This window comes from Gopherus evgoodei, chromosome 4 (genome assembly GCF_007399415.2).
Source record: "Gopherus evgoodei ecotype Sinaloan lineage chromosome 4, rGopEvg1_v1.p, whole genome shotgun sequence".
Taxonomy (NCBI): domain Eukaryota; kingdom Metazoa; phylum Chordata; order Testudines; family Testudinidae; genus Gopherus; species Gopherus evgoodei.
This window is the reverse complement of record NC_044325.1, coordinates 149,024,570-149,035,691: the sequence shown is the minus strand read 5'-3', so window position 1 is coordinate 149,035,691 and position 11,122 is coordinate 149,024,570. Positions and strand designations below refer to the sequence as shown.

The 11,122-nt window shown below is 48.3% G+C and overlaps 1 protein-coding gene across 1 annotated transcript; it reads left to right on the top strand.

Annotated features, from left to right (window-relative positions):
- Positions 1-663: 663 nt before the first annotated feature.
- Positions 664-10,451, top strand: BCAS2 (BCAS2 pre-mRNA processing factor). The gene is made up of 7 exons (XM_030561795.1): positions 664-794; positions 2,232-2,324; positions 2,575-2,645; positions 5,870-6,031; positions 8,039-8,089; positions 9,378-9,458; positions 10,035-10,451. Exons 1-7 carry the CDS (start codon positions 702-704, stop codon positions 10,159-10,161), a joined length of 678 nt encoding a protein of 225 aa, XP_030417655.1. The 5' UTR covers positions 664-701; the 3' UTR covers positions 10,162-10,451.
- The last annotated feature ends 671 nt before the right edge of the window (positions 10,452-11,122 follow it).

Sequence of the window (11,122 nt, the reverse complement as noted above, 5' to 3'; positions counted from 1 at the left end):
AGCTACCTGTATCTTGACAGTCATCCTGCCACCTCCTCAGGCCAGCGTGATGGGGGTGGGTAAAATGAGGGAGATGTCTGCACACAGGGACTTATGTCCCTTTAGGAACTTTGTGAATGGAGCCTTTCCACACCGCTGCCTAGGAACTTTTGTGAATGGAGCCTTTCCCCACAGCTGCCTTGTGCGGCTACAGCCCTGAGAGTGGGGCAAGCAGGGCTCCTTCAGGCCAGGCCTATTACCACCAGTGGAGCTCTGATAAACCAGCCTCTGGGGGCTAAATAAAGTACCAGCTTGTGGGGGGCTAGCCACCAGCTCGTTTGTGCATCTCCCCCGTGCCAGCACTGACACTGGGCCCTGGCGCATGGGCGGTAAGCACAGAGCCCATCCTGCTGTCCGCAGCCCCTTGCTGCAGTAGGGCCGGGAACAGCCCCTCCATGGGCCAGCCTAGGGCAGCAACACACCCCACTGCCCCAAGGGCGGCTCCTCAACTCCCGGCCTCTGAGGAGACACCACGTGCGAGGGGCGTGGCCGCCCGGGAATTGGCGGGATGAGGCGCTCCAGGTTGCGCGTGCGCGTTGGGTAGCGACGGAGCTCGTGTCTGTGCGCCTGCGCACCGAGGGCAAGGGGCCGGCGCAGGCGCGCTGAGAGCAGTGGCGTGGGGCCACCACGCAGGCGCAGGGGGGCGCGCGGTCAGTGCTGCCATGTCGGGGCCGGGGCTGGTGGCCGGGGAGGTGGCTGTGGATGCGTTGCCCTACTTCGACCAGGGCTACGAGGCGCCAGGCGTACGGGAGGCGGTGAGTGCTGGGCCCCGCCCCCTGGGGACACTGCCGGTGTCGTGGGTGTACGGGGGGGGGACCTGGGTGCGTGTGTGTGTAGGGGGGACCGGGGTGTGTGTGTGTGTGTAGGGGGCACTGGGGGGGGGACCTGGGTGTGTGTGTACCGGGGTGTGTGTGTGTGTAGGGAGGACCGGGGGGGGACCTGGGTGTGTGTGTGTAGGGGGGACCGGGGGGGGACCTGGGTGTGTGTGTACCGGGGTGTGTGTGTGTGTGTAGGGGGGACCGGGGGGGACCTGGGTGTGTGTGTACCGGGGTGTGTGTGTGTGTGTGGGGGGGACCTGGGTGTGTGTATTGGGATGTGTCTGGGTGTGTGTGTGTAGGGGGGACCTGGGGGTGTGTGTACCGGGGTGTGTGTGTGTAGGGGGGACCGGGGGGGGACCTGGGTGTGTGTATTGGGATGTGTCTGGGTGTGTGTATGTAGGGGGGACCTGGGGGTGTGTGTACCGGGGTGTGTGTGTGTAGGGGGGACCGGGGTGTGTGTGTGTGTGTAGGGGTGTGTGTGTGTAGGGGGGGCCGGTGTGTGTGTGTGTAGGGGGGACCGGGGGGGGGACCTGGGTGTGTGTATTGGGATGTGTCTGGGTGTGTGTGTGTAGGGGGGACCTGGGGGTGTGTGTACCGGGGTGTGTGTGTGTGTGTGTAGGGGGGACTGGGGTGTGTGTGTGTGTGTGTAGGGGGGACTGGGGGTGTGTGTATCGGGGTGTGTGTGTGTAGGGGGGACCTGGGTGTGTGTGTATCGGGGTGTGTGTGTGTAGGGGGGACCTGGGTGTGTGTGTGTGTAGGGGGAACTGGGGGGGACCTGCAGTTTCACTCAAGGTGAGGGCAGTGTCGCTCCCTGTCATGTGGAAGGTGACTGGCGCTGGCCCGTCATTCAGCGCCTCCCCGTGGGCCTCGCCTCCCCAGGGTAGGAGCCTCCCGATTAGGGTGACCGGACAGCAAGTGTGAAAAATCGGGACGGGGCAGGTAATAGGCGCCTATATAAGAAAAAGACCCAAAATCGGGACTGTCCTTATAAAACCAGGACATTCTGGTCACTCCCAGTCGGGCTCTGAGGCCCTATGGCGGGACAGGTGTCTCTACTTATCTAGCTGGGCGGGCAGGACCCAGCAGTTGTGATACGGGGGAGGGACCAGTCGAGGCTTGGCGACAAAGGGCCATAACCAGAATGGGGCAGCCGCCCTGTGCGCACAGCTGTGGGGACAGAGAAATGGTGGGGACCCAGCAGCAGAGGGCGCAGGTGTCTGCGGCTCAGTCTGATTTGCAATTAGCAAAGAAAAATCCTGGACATTTCTTTACGTTTCAAAAATCGCACGGACAGAAATCAGAGGACCACTAAAGAGCTCATGTGCAGGAAAACCCAGTACGCTAACCCTGCTCCACTCTGCGCTCTCTCTCTAGGCTGCTGCCCTGGTGGAGGAGGAGACGCGACGCTACCGGCCCACTAAGAATTACCTCAGCTACCTGCCCACGCCTGACTACAGCGCCTTTGAGGTGAGTCAGGGAGATGCCGTGGGCGGCCAGAGCCAAGCCCTGAATTCTCCTGGTTACAGGCTCCTGCCAGGAGGCTGCTGCAGCACAATGCCAGCTGTGCCCTCACTGTGGGGCTGGGGTGCAAAGAGAACTGCCACCCTCAGTCACTGCGTTACAGTCTCCAGTCTCTCTTGCCATTGGGGGTGGGAGCACTCTGGGACTCTCCTTCCCCGTACTTGGCTGTGGGTAACTGTCTGCTCTGCACCAACAGACTGAAATTATGCGGAATGAGTTTGAGCGCCTGGCAGCCCGGCAACCCATAGAGCTCCTCAGCATGAAAAGGTGAGTGAGAGTCCGCACAAGTGACTTCTATGAGGCAAGTGGGCAAGGCCTGGTCTCAATGGGATCGTTCCAGACCCTGGCAGGCCTGCTCCTGCTGACGGATGCTGTGTAGTGCACAATTCTTAGGCCAGGTCTACAGTACAGACCCATATTGGTATAACTAAGTCTCTCAGGTCAGTGGTATGAAAAATCCACACCCATAAGCGACATAGTTATACCTACCTAACCCCCTGTGTTGACAGCATCAAGTCAATGGGAGAGATTCTCCTATTGATACAGCTACTGCCTGTTGGGGAGATGGATTAACCAGGGGAAAAGCTCTCCTGTTGGCGTCTTCACTTAAGTGCTACAACGGCGTGGCTGTATTGGTGTAGCTGCACCAAAGCAGCATTTTTAGTGCAGATCTGTCTTTATTTGTGAAGCTGCTTTTAATAATGCATTGTTTTGTTGTTGAAAATGTTGCAGCTTTAATTAGGGATACTACTTTTCTTTAAAACACATAGTCATCTTTTCTAACAGGAGGGACAGAGAAGCCAAAATCACATCTTTTTTTAGATGATGCAGCCATGGAGCCTTAGACTTCTTGGCAAGTTCAAATAGCTTCAACCCCTCTTTATTGGAAACTCAGGATTGCCACAGTGGAGAGAGATCCAGCCGAGACACACGATGGGCTGACCACCCTTAAGTTTCAGCAGATAACCTTTTCCATTGTGTAAATATACTGACAATTTGAAATGGGAAGCTACTATTTTATTTCTAGCAATAACATGCTGTACTTCACACATTACATTTATTTTGACAAGTAGTTGCACGTTGCATTGTTTCTTACTAAATAAAAGTGGACTACAAGACTCCTTCCTGTATTTTCTCTATCTTGATGGCTGGTTCTGAGCATTACTCTTTGGATTCTAGTCGCTGGTAAACAGTAGGTAACACAGACTCAGCGACGACTAGGCATGTGGTAACTTTTCTAGGCCTTAGAATTCCCCTTCCCATCTTCATCTAATATGATCATGATGTGAAGTTCGTGCTTTATAGAAAGTCTGTTTCAAATGTAATAATACTATAGGGCTTCATTTTTCAAATTTTAGCAACCTAAGGACCCTATTTTTATTTTAAAATGTTTGCGGACCCCCAAACTCCCTGCTCAGCTCTAGACCCCACCCCCATTCTAGCCCTTCCCCACTCTACCCCTTCCCCCAAGGCCCCACCCCACTTCTTCCAGCCCCACTCCTCTCCCTCCCTCCCAGCGCCTCCTGCACCTAGAATCATAGAATATCAGGGTTGGAAGGGACCTCAGGAGGTCATCTAGTCCAACCTCCTGCTCAAAGCAGGACCAATCCCCAGCTAAATCATCCCAGCCAGGACTTTTTAAGCCTGACCTTAAAAGCCTCTAACGAAGGAGATTTCACCACCCTCCTGTTGAAAAAGTTTTTCCTAATATCCGACCCAAACCTCCCCCACTGCAACTTGAAACCATTACTCCTTGTTCTGTCACCAGCTACCACTGAGAAGAGTCTAGATCCATCCTCTTTGGGGAGCAGCTGTTCCGCAGAGACTGCAGGGCTGGCCTTAGGGAAAGTGGCACCTTGGGCGAACTTGCATTTTGGTGCTCTAGCCCCCGTGTGCATGGCGTGCCCCCCATTGCCCCTGGCCCCCATGGGCTCCCCACCCAACCTTTATCCTCCCACACTATGTCCCTTTGCCCCTAATTCCTGTGCTCCTAATCCTGAACGCCCTTCACTCCTACTGTTGCACTTCCCTCTTGTGCCCCTAACCCTGCACTGTGCCCCCTTCACCCCAACTCCTGTACTCCTCTCCTGTGACCCTAATCCTCCTGCACGCCCATCACTCCTGTCCCTTGCACCTGGGGGGAGTGTGTGTGTGCCTGAGTGAATGTTGAACGCGCTCTCTTTAAGAAAGCACTCAAGGTCAGGTGCCTGAAGGTTTGTTCAGACACCAGCAGCTGCTGCGGGACCCAGAGAGGCAGCAGAGCACAGAGATTCCCCTTGTCCCATCACCCCAGCTCAGTGGAGACACCATGTACATGGGTGGAGGGGAGGGTAACACGCCACCATCAGCCTCCCCCTGCACAGCAGATAGGAGGGTGCTCCCAGTACAGAGTGGCCACGGGCTCAGGGAGGGTGTGGGGAGGAACAGGAGCAGCTGCACATGGCAGTGGAGCAGGGGGAAGGAGGGGCAGCCTTGCTCTGGAGAAGTCACATGGCTCGGCTTTTTTGTCCAACTGCCCCCCTGCAGCTTCGGTCCCCCCCCATCCAGACGCTGCTGCTCCGCCTGCTGCCTCCTCCAGCCAGGCTGGCTCTCTGCAGGTCAGATAGGAATCAGGCAAACCCTGCACACGGTGCCCCTTTGGCAGGCCACCTGGGCCACCAGCCATACTGCCCACCTGGTGTTGTGCAGAAGGTGCTGGGAGGGAGGGGGAGGAGTTGATCAGCAGGGTCCATGGACCCCACTTTGAGAGAAACTGCTATAGGGTTTATTTAAAATGCACACCTGTGGCTTTCAAAAGAATAAAAGGGTGACATTTAGGGTCTACATTATTAGTGCAAAAATGGTCAGTGTCCAGCAGCAGCTTCTTGATGATCTTTCCCTGCTGGAAAAAGAGTTTCCATAGGTTTACTGTGTGTATGCCTACACTGTAATTAAACACCTGTAGCTGGCCTAGGTTTGGGCTGTAAAATTGCTGTGTAGCCATTTGGGCTCAGGCTCTGGGACGGTTCCCCCCTCGCAGGGTCTCGGAGCCCTGACTCCAATCCAAGCCCAGTGTCTGTACCGCAATTTTACAGCCACATAGCGTGAGTCAGATGACATGGCCAGCCATGGGAGTTTAATTGCAGTGTAGACATACCCTGTGATTTTAGGAGCTGCCTGCGTCTGTTCACTGAGAAATGTTGCTGTAGAAAATTACAAAATCTCAGCAAAGAAGACTGACAAGAAGTAGAGAGAAATTAGGTATTTAGTGACTGCCTGCGGTTCTCAGCCAGCGACATTTGAAATCATAATAATTGAGCAAATAAAAGTTGTTCTGTATCCGGAGTGTATTAATGACTAGTTCTGAGCTGATGGCTTTCTCTGCATTAGGTTTGAAACTAGGTCAGTGTTTGTACCTCTGAGCAAAAATGGTTCTAGAAGGTCTAAATGGAATGACCTTAATTGTAGTTGAGGTGTGTGGAGACAGATTTTTCTGGTTGGCTTTATTTCAGGTATGAACTGCCTGCTCCATCCTCTGGTCAGAAGAATGATATCACAGCATGGCAAGAATGTGTTAATAACTCAATGGCTCAGCTGGAGCATCAGGCTGTTCGGATTGAGAATCTAGAGTTAATGTCTCAGCATGGCTGCAATGCTTGGAAAGTGTATAACGAGTAAGCAGTCCCTTCTTTTCTTCTGAAAATATTGGACAAAAGTGGTGTCAGTTTTCAGTTCTCAGGTGTTTTCCATACAACTTCTTCAGAATAATCATTGAATTCTATTGAAATGTCTCTCACAACTTCAGAACCTGTCCTGGAACCATAGTAGAGTTCATCTGATCAGGCTGTATGCTGATGATGATGGAAGGGAACTCTCCCCACCCTTCCTATTGAGACCACAGAAGTGGTTGCATAGCCTGCTGCAGTAGCCCTGCTACTGCCACAACCCTCTCTGTGCTGGAGAATGATCCAGTGGAGCCATGCACCTAACAATCACATCCCATATTCCAGCCTCTCCCACTGCTCCAGATACAGTGGGGTCCAGGGAGCCCAACAGAAGACAGCTGCAACGTGTGCTGGTTTTGTGCCCATCTGTTCAGGGTCCTGAGATCTTGCTCCTCCCTTTCTGCAGAAGAAGTTTAGTTTTACTAGATGGCAGATTGGAGGAGGGGGACAGGGTTTTAGCCCTTACAGTGAAATCTGTCTTAAGTGACTATCAAAGGAACCAGCCAGAATATGCTTTCCTCAGTGGTTCTCAAACTAATTTGTGTAGCCCTTCCTGGGTGGTTTGCAGAATGGAGTATGTTAAAACATAGGCAGAGGCAGGATTGAGGCATCTGCAGAGATGTCTGAGAGAAGCTCTGAGTTCTACAGAATGAATGAGGTTGGAGAATTCCTGGTAGATGTTTGTGTCCTTAACTGAAGTGTAAGGTAGGAAAGTGAAGCATGAGTCCACCCAATTTATGCTTAGTCAGGTTTTGTATTTGATTCTATCTGAAAAAGTACAAATATTGTCACTTACAGTTTCTGATCCTATTTATGTGACAGATGACAAACAGGTAAAAAGGAACAGGTAGGGTCCCAAGTTACTGAGTTCCAGGAGACCAGGAAGCTTTTCTCCACTTCTTGATGGTCATCTCAATCTCTGAAAGATACTCTACAACTTCAGTTCTTGTTCACTTTGTATTTTTTTTTATAATTTTCAACATCACACATGCATTAGCTTTCTTCCAATCAACATTAAGCACTGTGTCTTACATAACACATAAGTACACGTGCACAAACTTCAGTGGATGTAACTTATGTTGTCCACATTATCTTCGTGTCACCTTACTCCTGTTTTTCCCAATCTGGGACTTTTTAGCATGATGTTTTGTGTATTTTATGGTACTGATTAACTTTCTCTTGTCTGTGTCCTCCAACACAATACATTCTGTGAACAAAATAAAATGTCCTGTCAGCTGTGAACATCATTTAAGCCAGTCTTCCTAAGAGAGAAATTGGCAAGACTCATGTCAAGCAAAGACTAGGCCAAAGCCTTAGCATAAGCATTACACTGATCTATCCATCTCATTCTCTATACGTGGTCATAAACTATTAACATTAAACTAACAAAATGTAAACTCTTTTTTTTAACATTCAACGATTTTTCATCTTTGGATATTATTGTTCAATATGTGTGTGTCCTAAATTATTCATTATTCATCATAATCCTTTATTTTTCTTATTTGAGTAGGAAAATTATGGCGAATAATGTGCCCCGAATTTGAAGCATATTCTTATCTTTTCAAATGCAATGGACTTTTTGCTCAAAGTTTAGCATCATGCTTGTAAACCAATAAAAAGCCTTGTCAGTAATTTTTCCTGTTGCATTTTGAGGTGCATTTTTCAGCTTAGGGCCTATGTGTTTAATTGTTCCCCAGCAGCAGGTCAACCCAAATCATGCAGGTTTACTGTAAAATGATTGTATAAGATACAGTGTGCCTCTTCACGGTGAGGTACAAATATCAGACATCTTGGCCTGGTTGGGGAGTATGACCATCATGTTTGTCATTTTGGAGAAATAAATGACACACCAATCTTTGTTTTTCCTTGCTTCCCTCTATTGATCATATAGTGCTGAGTGAGCTGATAAATTCCATGTGTTCTCCTGTTTTTACACTTTTCATCTTTGTTTATTAGACACCTGGTTCATATGATCGAACAAGCTCAGAAAGAACTACAGAAATTGAGGTAAGTGCTGCCCTTTCTCATCCTTGTGTTCAAACTTAGAAGGAACTCTAAAGGGAATTCCCCAATAACAGGTATAGAAAGGCCTCCACTCATCCTTAGGCTGCTGCCAGGGTTGTAGAGAAGAGGACCTGGTCATATTTTGGTTTTGTGCTGAAGCAGCAGGTGGTGAATTAGTCCATCGTTTTTGGACAAACTCACTACAATTCCTCCTGTTTCCAGTCCATACAAACTGTTTCTTCCTGGACCCCTACCCAGCAGTAGTAGGATCCTCCTTGAAGAACAGCTACTGGTAATGGGTTCTGACTGCTTGGAGTTATTTTTGTCCAGAGGATTCCAGTAGTCTTGGCAGGTCTATGTGGTGGCTAGTGTGAGGTTTGGCTTGTTGATTGCTTTGATCAGGGCCACAGCCTTGAATAGACAGCAAATGCAGATTGGTCACCTGTGGAGAGTGTAGGGAACAGGGGTGATCTGATTATTACAGCTCATCCTGCTGAGATGGACTGGTGCATTCCGTACAAGCAGGAGCTTTTTCGTTGATTTTACCTTCAGACTCAGATACAGCAAATTACAGTAGTCCAGTCTGAAGGTAACAATCTCATGAAACACTGTGTGGATCCTTGTCAGAGGGAAGGGCAACGTTGCCTAGCAAGCCATTTCTCACCACTGCCTGTTTTTCTTGGGCAATTTAGGATTAGTTTCTGAGATACAGTGAGTGTGGGAAGCAGGGGTGATAGGGCTCTTTGCAGTACTTTGGGAAGTGTTCCAGAACAAACTTGGATATGCAGTCTGGGTATTGAGACTGACAAAAGCAAGAACCTCATCAGTGTTCTAATTTTATTTGATGCAAAATCTAAATGGTCTCTGTGTATCCAGTTGTTCCTAGCCTCAGTCTGGAGCCACTTCCATCCAAAAGTATCATTGTTGGCTTCATGAGAATGGTGCAGTTTTGTTTAAGCATCCTGATTTTTCTCAGAGTGGACAAAACAGAACTCTGAGCTCAGACACTTTAACACTCTGCTTTTCCTGCCCTACTAGCATATTTGAGTTTCATTTTACAGAATTTTATGTCCACAGTCTGCTTTCTCTTTGACTTAGTTTTAGTTTATATGCATACCTGTGACTGAGCTTCATGCTTCTGGTGCTGTGCATTTGGGTATCCAGGATCCTTTCCAGTAGCTGAGTAAGGGAGTTGGGCTGCATTTCAAGCACAATAGCAAATGTTAAACTTCCAGGGCAGCAGAAAAAGTGAATGCAATTGTGTTGTTAAACAAGTAACATTTTCTCCCAGGAAAAACATTCAAGATCTCAACTGGCAGCGAAAGAACATGCAGCTCACAGCTGGGTCTAAGCTACGAGAGATGGAGTCAACGTAAGTGTCTAAAATCTCCTTCTCTTAATCTAATTCTTCCCCAGATATACATTCTGCATGATTTGTTTTTTTCTCCGTTGGAGAGGATAGCCTCTGACAGGCTTTTGGTGACCCAGTTAGATGCCTTCACAGGATTGGCATCACCTTGCGCATCTTTTATCAGGTAACACTAGCTGCAGGTAATAGTTGTTTAACTGGGTAATTCAGGTGTGGCTGCTTGAAACAGTGACTGAATGGGGAGGGCAGAGGACACATTAGCAATTTGAAATCACGTGAAACAACTTACTTCATTTCTAAAACTCTTAGTTTTCTAACTGTCAGAAATCTGAATGCGTCAGGTTTTGCACATTGTGGTTTAACATCAAGTAAATAGAATGAAAGTTCCATCACTTAGTCTATTTAAATTGGTCATATGTAGTGGCTAAAGTTTATCAGATATTGAGAAACAACTTCCTTGTTTGTATCTAATGGATTGATCCAAAGGTGCAGCTACCTTCCTTTATTATAGAAACAGTTATTGCTCTGAACAGGTTTAATTGGTATTTAAACTCGGGGTTTTTATATGTTCTGTTCCAGGTGGGTGTCTCTGGTCAGTAAAAACTATGAGATTGAGCGAACGATTGTGCAACTAGAAAATGAAATCTTACAAATTAAACAGCAGCATGGGGAGGCCAACAAGGAGAACATCGAGCAAGACTTCTGAGGTCTGACCCCTACCATTCACCGCAGCACATTTGCAACTTTTTTTTTGTGTGGAGAGGCCACGTGTCCTTAGGCTCTCTAATATCTGCATGTGTAATGAGATGGAAAACCATCATCAGTGCTCAGTTTCTTGTTTTAAAGACTAGGAGGAGGTAGAGCAGATTCAGGAAAATCCTGCTCCATAGACTGAATGCACAAGGATTTCATGTGTGAATGAGTGGTTCTTGGACAGAACCATATCTAATTGTTTTTGTATTTCTTGTACCTGAAATAAACATTTTTTTAACTTTCTTTGTCTTCTGATAGCTGTAAACATCTGAGCATTGTCAGATACTAAACCTCATGCAGGTACCTGAGGCTTGTATGCATGCTTCATTTCATAAGAGCCATTAGAGGGCATTATATCATCAAGGCCATAGATGGAACAAGTTCTTTCTTGGGGCAAGGTTTTGAATTTATTGATGAAAGTGGATTCATTGCTCTGGTTACTACGTCCATGACCTTTAGAAGGAGCTTTTGCTGGTCTTTGCAAAAGCTGCTGTTTGCATTTCCTGGCACTTTGGCTTGTCTGGCAGATCCAGGGTTTGCTGCTTTGATCTCATTCTTTCTCTTGGCTAGGCCATCTGTCTTTTTCAGTGTATAAGGCATCTGTCCATAGTTCTAGCTGCAGTTTTTAAATGCACATAGGTTTTGCTGCAACTACCCAAAGGGCAAAATGCTGTCCAGCATTTTTCAGCCACATACGACATCATGGCACAGATGGAAGAAACAACCCTGACTAGTGACAGTGCAAGAAAAGTTAACATTAATAGTTTAGTGCAAGTCACTAGGCTGTTCTGTAAGAGTAACTGGAGCTTGTATGTAATCCAAAGGAATGAATGAATGGCCATATTCTAATAGCAAGTGTGCATCACGGATTCAAACTGAATAGATTTTCCTTAGTAATAAACAGGATGCAATTA